The following is a 17,837-nucleotide window of genomic DNA, read 5'->3' on the forward strand; positions in this document are numbered from 1 at the left end:
TCCTCCACCTGTAGAGGTACAGTTCATCCTGCAGTTTATATACACTTATATAGTATCCATGCATAAAAGAATCGCTCATCCCAACCCTAATGACAGAGGTGCTTTGGTTGGTTCTCTTTTTTTTAATATGGGAATCACTTTAACACACATAGGAGACAATCATCAAACACAAAATAACCCAACGAGTGATGCAAAACAGAGATTAGTGCGTCCTTCATGTGTCATTTTCACCTTGATTTTTGACAATTCCTACGTCTTACTTTGTATTCACAATCATCCGTCACTGCTACATCATCATATATTATGTCCTTTTCTACCTGTTCAATTTCTCCTCCTTTACTCTTAACTCCAAAAAGAACGTGCAAACCTACAAACAATAGCTTAACCAACTGAAAAAGATGTCAAATCATAAGACGGCTTATACTGCACACGCTCCTTTAAATAAATTAAAAAAACGGAACAATCATTTCGCTGTGACTTTAATGTCACTCTCATTGCTAAACATTGTCATTATTGTTTCACTACATTAACCTTTACAATAAAGATTTGAGGTATATCAAGATGAATTGTCTACACATGCCTGCCTCGTTGTGATGCTACCCTGGACGAAGGGACCAGCGAAGAGGGTTTTGGATGGGCGGGGGGTCACCGGCGGGCGTCTTTTGAAGCTAAAAGGTCTCATCGCTTCTGTACTGATTGATCATCGGTTGGTTGTTGGTAAAGTTTGAGATGCGAGCCAATGAGAGAGCGGGATCTTTGTAAACAGTCAGATACACACACGCACACCTACACTCGGGTTACAAATTACACAAAAATATCTCTGGCTGGAGTGTGTGTGCATGTGTGTGTCGCGGAGATGTAAAAACATATAAAAACTAAATGGTGGCGGTAAACAATCTTTTCCCCTCAAAAGTGCTCTTTGAATTCAAACAAAAGTGGCTTTTTTTATATGTCATGAGGACCCCCTCCTCTTCACCCAGTGTGTGCCGCCCCTTCACTTTAAATGGTGTGTGTGTTTGTGTTTATGTGTGTGTGTTTGCAGAGCAGTCTGACCCCTGGTTGAAGGAAAAAGGCACTCAACTCTTCCCACATAACAAACACCTCTGTGTATTTGCCATGCAGCACGACTGCTCTGTGGAAGTGTGTGCACGTATCTGCATGTGTGTAGTGTTTGCATGTGTGTGTGCACGTCCCAGGTCCAGCGTGAACACGGCAGGCTTGAAGTATCTTTGGTATCGATGGCTGTGTCACAGTCCACTCTATACTGTGAGGTAGCCACACGCACACACACGACTGTTTCCATCGCTAACGCTCTACTTTGGGTCAAATATCTGCACTGAAAAGCTACAGTTTGTTCCCCTTTGGACTCTAAGGAGACGTCTTAAGTGAGACCTCCTCCAACAGGGAGTCTGTTATAGTGCACGACCAGAACCCAAACTGTGGAGGAGTGTTTCCCTCCAGTCTGATGACGGGCCTCTGATGCTCCTTCTTCCTCCTGTATGTCTGCGTCTCCTCTCTAATATGATTATCTCCCGCTAGAAGATGCTACACAACAAGTGGCTTTGCCCACACAATTTTTTTTTTTAAAAAGACACAAAGAAATGAGGCGGTTCTCATGGTAACCAAAAAATTACACCATCAGCAGAGGAATGCAGTGACAGTCAAAGGGCTCAAAGTTCAGAGGTCCTTCCATCACACATATTCACAAATATGCACAGTTCGTCATTTGTGGTATTCCTTCCTCGTCTGTGCAAAAAAATCAGTCTTTTTTTTTTCATCTTTTTACATTTTGTTGACAAGGTGCTTCTTTACATATAGCACAACATAGCACAGTAGTCACAAGAGAGAAACCATGTGTCTATGGTGCTATTATTACCCGCATCGATAGTTTAAGGAGGGAGAAATGAAAGAAAGACACAACGGAGGGGAGTAGCAAGAGAGTAGATAAATAGAGAATAGATAAGACAGAGAGATGAAATTAAATATTATTTACAGTCATTTTCATTGTGTTTCACGTCGATCACATCAATGTTTTTTCTGAGGTATGGAATAGGCAACGTGCCCGCGTAGTGCTCGACGGTTGTAAATGACACAGGCCAGACACAGCGGGGGGCGCATGGCGACGGAGCGGGCCGCACCTGTTCTCTGATTATCATAAAGAGGCAAACGTCATTGGCACTCAGGATCCTATATTGTGACATTTGACCTCTGCGTTTGGCCACTAGAACAGAGCAGACCCTCCCTCCCTCGCTCCCTCGCTCCCTACACTCGGACACGACACTTCTTTTTTTTTAAACGTGGGGAGTGTCATCCCTGTTTGATTGTTCTCCTTTTTGTAACCTGAAAATAACCTCTCAAGTGGCCACGCGGTCTACAGCCATGTCGCCGTACGACGAGTCTTAAGAAACAAACATTCAAATGTGTATCAAAGCGTTTGTGAGTAGTTTTGTCTGTTAGTTTGGTGTTTGCAGGGCTACACGTCTGCTTACGTGGAGTATTGGTAACCTAATAGAAACTGTGTTGCCGTCGGCCTGCTGGAGCTCTAACTACAAGCTCACAACATGCTCAGATGTGGTTTAAATGGACAGCAGGTGGCACTGTTACTCTGACGTTGAGCAGGCCGAATCACTGCAGAGGAATTACACCCCAGGAGCAGCATGTGAACATCATGCACACGCGCGCTTGCAGTGATGCAGAGCCGTGAGGTGGTGGTGTGCGGTTAGAGGGTCAAAGGACCTGCTGAGAGCGTTTCACAGACACTTGACTCACAGACGCACCTCTCAATCAGCCTCGGTGTCTGTTACTGAAATGAGGAGCGGTGGATCACGGCCCGGCAGACACATCTGCTGTCTGATTTCTGTCTGATTTGTGAAGACCGACGTGCGGCTATTCAAGGTTTTCCTGTCAGAAGCTATCTGTTCCCTGTCATGAGTGATTCTTTGGTGTGTTTACATCCTTACACCCTCCCTTTTCAAGGCCTCAACACAGACCCACCATGTGGTTTAGTGGACGTGGATTTTCTTTGGTTTTCAGGTGGATTTACAAACAGCCACATGTGGTTGTTTGAGGGCAATTCTCTCAGTGCTGCTGGATCTTTGGTTTGAAGAGCCACAGGTTGAAAATGCGTGTTAACCCCTACGAGTAACATTCAGATTTAAAAGAAAACACATTGAGAAGATCTGATTCATCTGCACAAGTCATCATGAGCACTGTGAGCAGATGAATCAGATGAGTGGTCTGAAGCTACACACCCTGTAGCTCTGCAGGATCGGAGTGCTTTAGTGGAAATCATCCCCCCCTCCTCCATCCTCCATGCATCTGTTCAACCATCCATCCTGCCACCGTCAGGCCTTAGAGAAAGTGGCTGCAGAGGAGGTGCCGGGTAGGATCGGTGAAGAGTTGTTGTTGTTTCCGTGAGGAGTGTGCATGTGGCCGTGGCCGTGCACCCCGTGGCTGTGCTCCTCTGTGTCCCAGCGGTCCGTACTGCGGCGGCGTGCGTTCATGAAGAAATTGGAGACGGTGGAGAGCTCCAGGCCCAGCTGCTGGGAGATGGTGATCTGCATCTCCTTGGAGGGCCGGCGGTTCTCTCTGAAGATGGCTACCAAGGTGCGACGCTGCAGGTCGGTGAAGACCAGTCGCTGCTTTTTTGGCACCTGGTTGCGCTCTCGTCCTCGGTCCTCCTCCTTACGTTTACATGCTGGAGAGAGGAAGGGAAGGGACAGAGGAAAGGAGGAGGGGGGGAAGGACAGAACAAAAGGAAGGAGTTTTATATGCCGTAAAAATATTCTAGGGTCCTTTAAATTTACTGAATACCAAACACAGAATTGGGTGGGAACTAACAAATAATCCAACATATTGCTACAAGATGAGGGTAGGATGTCTCAGACACCTAATGATGACATAAAGGGAATTTAAGACTGACAATTAAAATGGATTTAAGGGCAAATCACATGGTGGATTAACGCAGGTGTTTGTGTGCATGCATGAATGTTTTTGTGTAATTCGAGTTGTTTAATTTCAGTTGAATATGTTTAGCTCACTGTTAAAATGTAAATATACATCATGACTTTATGATACAGGTAGAATGAAACAAATTTTGAATTGAAATTGACAAATGAAGGTAACACATACATGTAACACAGGGAGTTTAACAGACACAAATGAGGGAATGGAAAAAGGCAGAAAGGAAAGCAATGAGTCAGTGAGTCGACACTTGTGAGTGAAAAAGGCCAAATTAAAACGTCTCTCTGACTTTCAGACTCTGAATGTAAAAACTGAGATATCTGATCGCGGTATCACTTTCAAAAGACGTTCAATCTCGCCTAAATCAGCGCTTTCCAAGTAGAGTACCAGACCACCCTAGGGATTCTTTAATGGCCATTACTGTGGCTTTTGTAAGTTTCAGCCTTTAAAATGTTGTGTATCTTATACAGTATATAACTGCTATTTGCCAAAGTACTCTAAAAGTTTTTAGATTGATTTCTTACCTTCCAGGCAGCATTTGTTTTCCATTTATTTCATTGTGGTATGACAATCAACTTAAGGAGATTTTGATCTGAAACGGTTGTCTTAATGGTCTTGTCAGAGTCAAACAGTAGCCTAAGCCAGTGGTGTTCAAAGTGGGATCCGGGGACCCCCAGGGATCCTTCAGGGGATCCCCAGCAAAAAGGGGAATCATTTATTTTCATCCATAAGTAACACAATGACAGAATGTTAATATGACTATTTTGGTCATAGGTTTTATACACGTTCTGCAATTAAACAAAAAACCTATCAGATGGGGGACCCTGGGAAAAAACAACAACTCTGATTTGTGTCAGTTTAGGCATCCTTGATATGAAAAAGTTGGGGAACCACTGGTCTAGGCGAATCTCAAACAGGTAGTTTTGAAAACTCTTCCTGTTGGTGTGTTCAAGAACACTCAGAGATTTGAGACTTAGTTGTTAAACAGCTCATTTTTGTACAGAAGAAATGACGAACATGTATGCTTGTTTATATTAATGATATAGCTTATTTATTTATTTAAAATGTAACAATTTACCTGTATTAATTGCTTTGTATTGCCAATGTGTGAACAGATTGTAATGTAATTTCCCTGACTTTCTTTGTTGCCTATAACAGCCTGTGGACTGCTTCCTATGTAAAGGCCTCGGGACGGTTTTGCTTCGTAACATTAGCTGATGAAGTAATTTGCAAATGGCAAGCTATTTGGTATCATGGAGATTGGACATTACAGATAGTATATGTAAGGGATAATGTACAGCGAGCCGGTCATTGTTGTGAAAGAATCCCCGACGATACAGCGCGACGCAAAGCGGAGGGGTGCAGCATCGCCCCTGAAGGGGATTCTTTCACAACAATGACCCGCTAGCTGTACATTATCCCACTTATTACACGGCTACTTACTTAAGAAATCAATATTTTGACACGAAAACGGTCCGCCAGAGTCCGACATCAGAGCTGCGCCCATAGCAACAGTCTGCTATACATAGCAACGGTCTGCTATAAGGAGATCAGTCTAAAAAGAGGGTTAGTCAGCCTCCATAAAGCAGACCAGGAGGCAACCGCCTGGCTCGAGGACTTTGCATTCGCTAAATAAATAAATTACAGAGCGCAGAACGTTGTGATTGACCAATCAGAATCGAGTATTCAACACAGCGGTGTAATAAATGATTGTAATGTAATGTCACGTGTAAAGGCCGACTGCAGTTCACTTAACGGCCGCCGGTGTCATTAATAACAAGGATTTTCTGAAAGTTACATATAGTACCTTTAATGAGGCTAATTGTTCATCAGGATGGATTCCCTATTTCAAGCAAATCTCTACAAGTTGATTTTCAAAGTGCGGTGAAATGAAGTGAAACCAGTGGCCGCCTGGAGGATAGGAAATCAATCTAAAAACTAACAGAGGGCTTTGGAAAATCATCAGTAATGTAAAGTGGGTTGTACAGTGAGATTGTAGACTATACATCCTATATATACATCCTATATACCACTTTATAGTCTGCACATATGTACATATTACATTTATTTGTTGTACATACTACATTTATTTATTGACGGACTGTACACGCTATGTTCACCCATTCACTCTGTATCTTTTAAATCTCTATTTATTGTTTTTTATAATTTTTGTATACCTTTATACCTCTCCTGTGTTTCACTCTGTTTGCTGATGTTGCTGCTTTGACACCTGAAATTCCCTCTGGCCCGGGGATTAATAAAGGTTCATCTTATCTTATCTTATCTTATCTTATCTTATCTTATCTTATCTTAGACGATTGGCTACAACATGCAAAAAACACCAGTAAATAGGGCCCTTTTAAAGTTTAGGCCACAGTGGCTAAATGTGGGGATGATGACGAATTAAATTATTATTTTATGGGAACAATTTCATTTTATTCTCCTGGTCTAATGATACAGTAAATGTGGATATATAGCCTGGTTTTACATTGTGGATCTGTGTGTCTTGTTGAAACTGGAGGAGCTCTGTGATGTGAAATGCTGACAAAGAGGCGGTGTGTGTGTGTGTGTGTGTCTGTGTGCGTGTGTGTGTGTGTGTATGCACCGTCAGTAGAGGCCTGGCTGTAGCTGTGGAGACTGAATGGAGTCTGTTCTGTTCTGCTGCCCTAAAAAGCTGCAATGATCGATTTTCCGCGGTTTTCTCCTGAACACGTGGTCCAGTAATCAGGGCTCCCTTCCCCACCCGATCGATCCCCATCGATCCGCGAGACCGAGGTGTGTGTATGTGTGTGTGCGTGCATGTGTGTGTGTGTGTGGCGCGTGCACTGCCTCGCACTAGGGAGTATATAGCTCGGGAGCGCGCTTTGTGTGACAGACAGATGGAGAAGAAATTGTTTATCTGTGGAGGAACAAAGGAGATGTAGCGGAAAAAAGAGTGGCAGTCATCCAGTCTGAGAGCTCTGGAGGAGGACAAAGGAATGTCTCTCATAATATACACGTCGCTGATTATGATTATTATTATTAATATATATATATAATAAGTGCATGCAGGAGATGTGGTCTGTGTGAAAGATAGAAACAAAGTGAGGTGCACATGTGGGGGAGAGGAAGGGAGGAGAGAGAGAGAGAGGGGGAGGTGATGTATGCAAATGATTGATGACTTTACAGCAGGTTTAGACAACAGCAGTAAACAGATTTGACTATGAGGGGGGGGAGGGATCAATATGAGTGTGCACATGCCTGTGTGTGAGCGTGCATGTGTTTGCCATTGTTCATGCTTTGTTACTGCAAGCAAAGCATAATTAAGATATTTTCCTTTAGCAGAGTGTGTATATATGTTTGTCCCCTGCCTGCGTTATAGAGCCACAGATACCTCCTGGACTTCTCCAACTTGTTTCCCTCTTGTTGTTTTTCTCAATTGTTTTAATTTGCCCTCAGATTGATAGCCCCCATATTGATTGATCCGCACTTCAGAACCATTTCATGGAACGTTTATTCAATTGGTTCAGGCCCAGCCATGCCAGAATCTCCTCGCGGCTCTCTAAGTGCTGTCTCAAACCAAACTCAATACTCCCTAATGTAATGACTGAATGCTAGTGCTAATATAGTGATAATTTAATATGTAATGCCTGTTTTCCAACAACTTGTGCTACCGGCCATTTTACAATGCCAACACCACTCTGGTTCTCCTCCATCAGCTCCAATGCTATGTAGCTGCTGAGGCCCGCAGAGCAAACACATCCCAACAAAAACCAAGGAGTTAGCACCAGGCCTGGTCAATACATATTTCAGATAATCAATAGATCCATTTCAAATGAGGCCCCTGAATATCCCCTTTCCAGAGCAATGAATAGGACCACAGGGAAGGTAAAGAGGGAGCTGCTCATTAAAACGCCCTCTCTTGAGACGAGGGCCACGGCGTTGGAGGCTATCTTTAGTTGCCTCATTACCAAACGGGCTTTTCTAGAGAGACAAGCGGTGACGCTCGGCAGTCTCAAGTGGCACTTGCTTGTGTCGTCTCTTTCATATGTCGTCCGGGTGTCAATGGTGCTGAAGGTACTTTGCTTGATCTCAACCTGATCCAAAGATTAAATCACTGGATGCATGTGCACCATGTTAAGTTGTGCACTCCTTTAAGAGGCGCTCCGCTTTATCACTTAAGTGGCTGCTGTTTCTACTTTGCCTTCCTCCGTCTATAAGACTGCACTTATGAATATGGGGAGAGAAGAAAGGAGGATGATGGTTGACTTGTGTCTGTTATTGCAGTTTGTGTGATGGTAAAGCTACAGCTAAGAGTGCTGGATTAGACAACAGTCTATCATATTCAGCAAATTTCTTTAAAGTTCCCCTTCCAGACGTCCTTTAATACATATAAAAATACAGTATCAGACAATTATTGCTTTAAAAACTCTTCAAAATACATCTACTCCTTATCCTTCACAGAAAAAAAATCCAGAATCTACCCAAATATTTTTCATTTCTAAAGTTTAAATACCAGACAAAAGTTGCCTTTACTGAGAAATCCATCCTAACTTTAGGTGCACTGGAGGCTGAAGTGTCCACATCACACTTGTAGGCTATAAACTGCATATTGACCCACGATTGGCTCAGGTGAACACAGACAAACGTTCCCCCTTCAGCAGATGAAGGAGGAAATCGAACTCAGCACAGTGAAGCTCAAACATGAATAAGCAAAACACATTTTTGAGTGGAGGGAGACTTTAAATGTCCTCCTTAATCAGTCGTTAAAGCTGCTTGGTATACGTATTTATAAATCGGCCTTTATATCCTGACTGTAGTGCATTAGACAGATAATCTGTGAAAAGTGGTGTCCTCCTGTGCTGCTAAAGGCATTTGCAAGATTTCACCGCGCCCGAAGGAAAACTACCAATCAGAGCCGAACTGTCTCTAACGCAAAATGCCATTATGAGCACAGGAGGAACATGATTATTTCCACAGATTATCTGTCTCATGCACTACTGTGAGGATATAGAGACCGTTTTATATACGTAACTTTGCTCAAAGTTACCGACTGCAGCTTTAATGAACACAATGTGTTACAGGCTGAATGACACTGACAATACGATTTTGTATGAAGACACTGGTGTTGTTTTGAAATGTGAATCTATCTATCTATCTATTTATCCATCCATCTATCCATCTAGCTATCTATTCATCTATCCATCTATCTATATATCTATAAGTACAAGTAAATGGTGTTTTTTTCTGTTGATTAGTGTAAAAAAAAAACATCAAAATTCCCCTGATTCAACATTTTAAAACAGTAAAACACAAGAGTAATGTAAAGACACTGTAATGATTCTGCTAAATCTAATGTTGTTGTCCGTAAACTGTGATTTCAATATCCATCTGAAAAAGAATCTATCTATTTATCTATCTATCTATCTATTAGTACAAGTAAATGGTGTTTTTTTCTGTTGATCAGTGTCTAAAAACACATACAAATTCCCCTGATTCAACATTTTAAAACAGTAAAACATCCATCTATCTATCTCTATGTGTGTGTGTGTGTGTGTGTGTGTGTTATGTGTGTTATGCTGGAGGCAGACGGTGAACTAACCGCACCGTGCTGCTGCTAGTCGACGGCTGGACGGACGGATGGGGATGAGATCGGGCTTTGTGTCCGGACAGACGGGCCCTCTCCCGCCCTGGACGGACTACTGCGGGCGAGAAACAGTTTACCGTCAATCACTCTCTGTCACACCTCTCAGATGTACGCTTATTGATTATATTGATCAGATTATAGGCCTATTCATTGCTGGGGGAAAAGGGAAAACGCCATGAACAACACAGCAGCAGCAGCGGTGAAACCAAAACCAAAAAAAAAAAACACTCTCCATTGATCAGGATTGGATTATTTGAAAGCTTTCGTTTATTTGTCGATGTAAAGCCTGTGTTGTCCTGTAGAGACGAGCGATCGGCCGCTTTACAGCCTATCAGATATCGGCTTGTAGTCTATAAACCGTGTTTAATGCCTCTCCTTGTGTCCCCTAACCAAATGATGGAGCTGCTCCAAAACTGCTCACAATAAATGTTCCAGTTGAAGCCAGAGAGCTTCACACAGGTTTCTATCAAACATCTGTTCACATCTGCTGCCAGAGAGAATAAAACGAGTGAAAACGAAACGAAAAACGAGCCGAGAGAAATGTCAACAGCGCTCATAGATATTTTCAGAAGAAAAATAGAGAAATATATTATAAAGTATATCATTTTATATTTATTTACTCTGATTTAAATTCAGAGTTTTTGCTTGAATGCATTTTATTGAAGCCCCAGAGCTCTTTTCATTGCCCATAAGTTTGTTATTATTATTATTATTATTATTATTATTATTATTAATACTATTATTATTATTATTATTATTATTATTTATTTTATTTTATTTTTATCATATGAATATGTTGAATCATTCCAGCTTTTAATTTGATGAAACCCAAAACAGTGTTGGTTAAAATACTAAGAATGTTGCAACACATATATATTGTTTTTAGGATTATTAATAGTGTGGGAAGTTGTAGAGAAAATCTATTTTTTTTAACTAAACAAAACAATGTTTTTTTTAAATATGGGTCGGTAAATCTAGGGTTTAAAAAATGGGTTAGTTTAATTGAGAATAAACTTAATAGAAACAATTCAGTCTCTGTTAGTTTCTCCTATCATAGTTTAATAAATTAAATTGGCTAAATGGGAAAATAAGTAACTAACTGAGGTCTTGCTAAAATCATTCTCTGCTCACATTTACCTCAATTCTAAACACACACTCTCACACACACAGAGAGAGAGAGAGAGTATTGAAACACCTTTCTGTGTGATACATTTGTCCTTGGGGACAATAAAGTTAAAGTTGTAATTTAATCCTGACTAATCAGACAAATCGGCACTTTAAAGGTTTTATTTGCACCTTTAACACTAATCTGCTGCTGGGTGACATCAGGAGGCCTTTTGTAAACCTGCAGGAGGCAATTAAGGAAGGTTTACTAAAGCAAAGGGCTCCAAAAGACTAAATTACTACAAATTAAGAGCTCGGATTAATAGATGCACCGAATCAACAACATTATTTTCTGCCTGTTTACATATTTATGTTCATATTTATCATGAGAATTTAATTTATTTAACTCAATAATAGGAAAAGTGGAGGGATGTAATCATATATTTCTACCACCAGGCCTCATTACAGACGTGTTGCAGCCCTGCAAGATTTGCATGGAAGTTAAAATAAAGAGATACAGTAGGATTGATTATAATAACTGCCACAAATATCTAATTTAATCAGTTGTATGTCATGAAAGGTCTTTTCAAATATTTGTCTTGCTGTTTTACAATATGTATTAAGTTATATTTAGCTTTTCTACACTATACTGTGCTATATTATAATGTTTTCCTGTTCACTCTCATTCATTACTGAGTGTCAAAATATTTCACTCCGGTGTGCCAACGTGAGCTCTTGTCTGTTACAGAGAGAGATGACCAGAGAGCAGAAATGAAATAAGGGTGAAAGGCAACGGATCTGCTTTGCTGATGCTGGTACAGAGCCAGAAGAGAGAGAAGAAGAAGGGGGAGGAAGGAGGGAGAGAGAGAGAGAATGAGAGAGCCGAAGAGAGCAGAGGAGAGGAAATCAATACCGATTCAGAGTGAGTCAGATAAGCCTGAACAATGTATAGTGCAGACACACTCTATAACCCAGTCACACGCACACACACACACACATATGTGTATGTAAGCACTCACACTGGGATGCCTCCATAAAGGCGCATTACAAACCCCATAAAGCATTGCAACCTTTAAAATCAAATGACATCACAACCTTGGATTGCTTTGAGGATTCGCTGACATGAGCAGAAAGCACTCATTACTACGACTCGATGGGCAACTGAGCGCTCTGATGCTCTTTGTCTACTGTAAGATGCTCTTAAGCTCTCATCTTCTTATGTTCAAAACACCAGCCCTGATTTCACTACAAAATACTGCAGCTCTTCTCTTACAAATTGTGTGTTTGAGGCTTTCTTTTCCAGCCCTCATGTATGTTTTTTTCCAGCCTCACTGGAAGTCTAAACACCATCTGTTGATATTTCACAGGATGTTTTCGGGGTGTAAACAGCGTTCTTCAAAACCACTTACACACTCTCTGCCGTGGTGGTCCTCAGCTGTTAACCACAGATTTGACTTTGCTTACCTAGAAGATGCTGTTACAAGCGCTAACACCACCGCTCTCTCTGCCTCTCTCTTTCTTCCCCTCATACTTATCAATTATTAAGGTCGGTATTGATCCTTTCACTACCCTGCCTCTATCTGGCTGTTCACACAAAGCCCAAACCTGACTGCCCTCACTCAATCAATGGCATCTCCCCGCTCTGTTTTCCACACGTCAGTTTTGCTTTTCTCGCTTTTGCACTTAAGCCGGAGCCGAATGAAGTTTTGTAACATCCCAATTTAGTCCATTCGGATTCTTCAGAAAATATGAGTATTAATCTTTCATGCCTCAAGTGAGGTTTGATGGGCATTAAAGGATGGGAGCGCAGAGGAGAGGAGAGGAGAGGAGAGTGGGAAATGGCTGTGTGCATTGTTTGACTTTATGAAACAGCTCTCATTCATCCTCGTCCAGGATTTTTTTGTTTTGTTTTGTTCTGTGGCGCCGATCTCCTGAAGCCAAACAACCTGCCTGCCTGTTGCCAGGTTAACCAGCGAAAGATTAGTGATATTATTGTCATATGCTGCGGAAAGGGAGAGAGAGAGAGAGAAAGAGAAAGAGAGAGGGAGAGCACCAGGGAGTGGGAGAGGAGGGGGTTGGAAAGGGGAAACGGCCTTATTGATCTCCTATGTGCAAAGCCAGGCAAACACTGAGAGGACAGAGCTACACTATTAATGACACTCACAGCCTCAGCTACTAATCCTCATCTATCTATCTATCTACTTATCTATCGTGCCTATTGTATCTCTTGATCATTGTCAAAAAACACATTAAAACGCCTCCGATTGAACATTTTAAAACAGTAAAACATAAGAGTGAATACTTTTTATAGGCTATTTATCTCTAATGCAAAGACACTAGTGATTCTGATAAATCTAAATGTTGTTGTCCAGAAATTGTAGGGCTGTGTATTGGCAAGAATCCGGCGATACGATGCGCATCGTGATTCAAGAGGTAACGATTCATTATATTGCGATATATTGCAATACTGAGTAAGAAGATATAGTGCGAATTTTTGAAATCTAGTTCTATGAAAACTGTCATAGTATAAACAACACAGCACCATATGCAAAAAAAGTTTGCTTTATTTATGCAATAAAATCTGAGTAAACAAAGATTACTTCATTTATACAATCAGAACAGAGGGATCTGCATTTCTCTTTGCAACTGAAAATAAAGTATCGACTGAGTGAATCTTTGCATGTAAACTGTTAATTAAAAATCGATACAGTATCACAAAACATAATGTTTATAATAACATTTGTTTATTTTTTCAATATTTTCTTACACCCCTAGTAAATTGTGGTGGATTTCAATATCCATCTGTAAAAGAAATGTATGACTGTGAGCAGGGAATGAAATTAACACCAGCCACCTGCCAAATACAGAGTACATGATGGCTGTGGCAGGTAAAACTTTCAAGTCACCTGCCAACATGACAGTTTTCCTTATATTAAGAAATGTTATTTTTTAAAAAGCAATGCCTAAATTAAAATTGTCAGGGATTAAGGTTACATGATAGATCCATCATTTTACTGTCTGGTACTCAGTGTTTACAGTACTAAAGCCTTCTAGATAGATCTCAGAAGTGGCTGGTAGAAATGTTCAGTGACCTGCCACAGTGGCAGGTGAGGAAAAAGCTTAATTTCAGACCCTGACTGTGATAAGAATACTGGATGGATATCTTATCTTCTGAGTTATTGAAAACAACAGCTGTGGTATAATCACATGATATTCACAGGCGAAATATAGGGCAGAATTCCCATTAATTTTATCGGCCTTTTTGTTTATATGTTCTTGTTGGTCCCTGTTAGCATTTCCCCATCCCATGTTGCAATCAATATTTCATCAGAACAGTTTGCCTTGAAATAGATCTGGGTATCATAGGTACAGACGTTCACTAGTATATCCATGTTTTTAAGGTTTCATTACATCTGTAATTAAAGGGTGTTCTGGGTGAAGGCAAAGTATAATCAGTGTTTTAAAGGTGTTTTTTAATCCAATGAAATGATGACATTTTGCTCCTCTGACTCCACTGACTGTCCTACATCATACCTGCCTCTGCTCTAAATTTAGAGCTTTTACTACAGCGATGCAAAGCCGGAGAGACCGTGCGGTTATTGCGTCTTTCAGCTCCGATACGAGTTATTGATCCGTGTGCCACATTTAAAAGGGAGAGTGGGAACTGGAGTATTGATCAGGCAGCCTGGGGTCACCCCGCTTTCTCCCGCGCAACTAGTTGGCCCAGTAACCCCAACAACACCACCAACAACCCCACCCCCACCTCCATCACCACTCCCACCTCCACCTCCACCTCCACCAACACCCCCACCACCACCACCACCTCCACCTCTACCACCACCACCACCACCAACACCACCTCCACCTCCACCAACACCACCACCACCACCACCACCTCCACCTCTACCACCACCACCACCAACACCACCTCCACCTCCACCTCCACCACCACCACCACCACCACCACCTCCACCTCTACCACCACCACCACCACCAACACCACCTCCACATCCACCACCACCACCACCACCTCCAACACCAACACCACAACCACCACCACCAACACCACCATCACCACCACCAGTAACCCCACCAACCCCACCACCAGTAACACCACCACCACCACCAGTAACCCCACCACCACCACCACCAACCCCACCACCAGTAACACCACCACCACCACCACCAGTAACCCCACCACCACCACCACCACCAACCCCACCACTATTAACACCACCAATACCATCACCACCACCTCCACCACCACCAACCCCGCCACCATCACCAGTAACCCCACCAGTAATCCTACCACCACCACCAGTAACCCCACCACCACCAGTAACCCCACCACCACCACAACCACCACCAGTAACCCCACCACCACCACCAACCCCACCACCGTCACCAGTAACCCCACCACCACCACCAGTAACCCCACCACCACCAGTAACCCCATCACCACCAGTAACCCCACCACCAAAACAACCACCACCAGTAACCCCACCACCACTGTGTGTTTATAGTGAGAGAGAGAGAGAGAGAGAGAGAGAGAGAGAGAGAAAGAGAGAGAGAGAGGGATTTCCAGGTTTATTGTGAATCAATGGCGATTTGCTATGTGCCGATCAAAAATATAGACCTGCGAATTTAGTCTACAACAGCGCGCGTAAGACGCAAATGTACACGCCCAAAACAATCATCAACATCTCTGTGTTATAGAGCTCACTGCAATTAGACTTTTCTCTTTCTATAATATTTTGTTTCAGGGTTTTAGGAAATGAAAATAGAGTTAGTGTTAGAGGTGAAGCGCGCTTTGTTTGTTAGAGCCGGTTGAACTGTCCATGGTGCTGAATCCTTCAGGCCTGATGCGTACGGAAACCCGTTTAAGCATTTATTCCATATCCTTGATATCAGACGTCAGTGTCCTCCACTAGTCCGGTCTTCGTCAGCACTAGTTGGACATTGGATCGCAGTAGTTGGACATTTTGTCTTACTAGTTGAACAAAAACTGTTACGTTACTGTTTTTCAGCAACTATAGTGGCACTTTTATCCAACTATTTCCAACAGAAGCCTTTAATAGTGAGACTGTGCACCATACTAGTAGGACCAAAATCCCAACTAGTCAGCTTTGTGATGTCCTCTGGACCCAACTAGTAACGCTGACAGTCTTACTAGTTAACTAGTAAGCTGCAAAAGCTTTGACATGTTAACTAGTAAAGCACATATTCACCTCACTAGTTAACTAGTGAGGGCCAAAATGCTCACTAGTTAACTAGTTAAAACCTTTTTGACCTTCACTAGTTAACTAGTGAGGCTCAAAATGTTAACTAGTTAACTAGTAAGGGACACAATGTTAACTAGTTAACCAGTGAGGCTCAAAATGTTAACTAGTAAGGGACAAATTGTCCACTATTTGCAATAGTGAAGGTCTTTTTTTTTACCTTACTAGTTAACTATTGCAGGCCAAAAAGAGCCACTAGTTAACTAGTAAGGGCAAACATGTACACTAGTTAACTAGTTGCACTAAATGTTTAGTGTGCGTAATTTGGGTAAATAACGGTGGAAGGTGGCCGGTGCTGTGACTTTTATTGATCAGTTTTAATGTGAAATAAAACCAGTGAAAGGACGGTTTTCTTACCAGCCAGTCGGAGAGCAGACATCCTCTGAAACTCAGGCTCCTGCAGCCACTTCCACATCCTCCTGAAGGTCTCCCGGCCGGACTTGAGCTTACTCCAGGGTTTGGGGTTCCGGAGCAGGTCTGAGAGGGTCCCCTGCGACCTGCTTAAGATCCTCTGAGCGAATATGGCCTGCGGGATGGAGTACCGCTTTAACTCGGCCGTTATCCTCTGAGCCACCTCCTTTGTGTTGATTTCCTCGCCCTGCATGCCCGAGCCTGCTGCTCCCTGGCCGGCTGCGTGACCCAGCCTCTCCCGGTCGCCCAGCATCACATTCTGGGTGTGCAGGTGACTGTGCGGGTGGTGGTGGTGATGGTGCATGCCGTTGAGGTTGGAGATCATCCCGTGGCCGTGGCTGCCTAAACTCCTCGCCAGGTGCTCTTGGGACAGCATGGACGCGTGTGACTCGAACCCGGGTACCGGAGAGAGCAGCTTGGAGTCCGTGGAGAGGTGCGCGCTGCTCGGACCGTATAGCTGCTGCTGCTGGGAGTTAGTGTGCAAAGAGGACAGCGGGGACAGCGAGCCGTGACTCATCCCGGACACGGACATCTCTTTGGGGTAGTGAGAGTACAGGTTGCTCATGGAGGAGGCGAGCCCCCGGTGGTCGTCGCCGCGCATCAGCGTGAAGCTGCCGCTGACGTTCCCGGCGGAGAGGCGCTGATGGGCGGCGTGGTGGTGCGAGGAGTGCGGGTGGTGGTGGTGGTGGTGGAACTTCTCCGACACGGTGGAGATGGGAGGTAGATGCTGCAGAGGAGTTAAGGTGGTGTACGTGTTGCTGAGGCTCATCCCGGTGGTGTCGCACATGCTGCTGATGGACGGGTGCAGGTGACTACCGGAGAGCGCAGCAGACGGGTCCGTCCGGTAGTCCCCGCCACCGGAGCCCTCCAGGAGCATGCCGGACACCATGGATGATGACCGTGCACCAACTAGATTCCTGGGCGCGGAGCTCGGGGATGGAGACGGACGCGCGTGCGGAGAGCTCATGAGGTCTCCCACCTGCAGCTGGGAGTGCGAGGAGGAGACGCTGTGCAGGTTCTCCATGGTGAGCTCCATAGCTGAAATGTCCCACCCTCTCCTCCTGTCTCCTGTCTCCTCTCACGCTCCCCTATAGTCCTCCTGGAGACATAAAACTACCAAACCGTCTGAATCCATTATGCTCAAAAGCTCTCCAATCAATCCGGTTGTGGTGCTGCAGGTAAAAGTTCTGATGTGAGAGGAGAGGAAAGCTTTCAGAACCGAGGAGCGTCTCTATGCGTTCATGTGGAGCTCTCCAGGTCTGTATCTAGATCTCATCTCTGGTCCGACAGCGCTTCCACTGAGAGCAGGCTGTGTGCAGCCGCGTGGCAGACAGACAGATGGGAGCGCGCCTCTGTATGTGTTTAAAACGTGGGGCGGGTACGAGCAGAGCTTTCACTATAATAAAGTAAGGCATGCAGGCTTCTTGTTACCTTAAAGGGTCCCATATTATAAA

At 43.5% G+C, this 17,837-nt stretch overlaps 1 protein-coding gene across 1 annotated transcript; it reads right to left on the minus strand.

The window, feature by feature from the left end:
• Nucleotides 1-1,923: 1,923 nt before the first annotated feature.
• Nucleotides 1,924-17,633, minus strand: onecut3b (one cut homeobox 3b). The gene is made up of 2 exons (XM_037786486.1): nucleotides 16,330-17,633; nucleotides 1,924-3,697 (listed from the first exon to the last, which is right to left on the minus strand). The coding sequence occupies exons 1-2, from the start codon at nucleotides 17,417-17,419 to the stop codon at nucleotides 3,345-3,347; spliced, it is 1,443 nt and encodes a 480-aa protein (XP_037642414.1). The 5' UTR covers nucleotides 17,420-17,633; the 3' UTR covers nucleotides 1,924-3,344.
• Between the last annotated feature and the right edge of the window lie 204 nt (nucleotides 17,634-17,837).

The sequence above is a fragment of the Sebastes umbrosus genome, chromosome 12, assembly GCF_015220745.1.
Source record: "Sebastes umbrosus isolate fSebUmb1 chromosome 12, fSebUmb1.pri, whole genome shotgun sequence".
NCBI lineage: Eukaryota > Metazoa > Chordata > Actinopteri > Perciformes > Sebastidae > Sebastes > Sebastes umbrosus.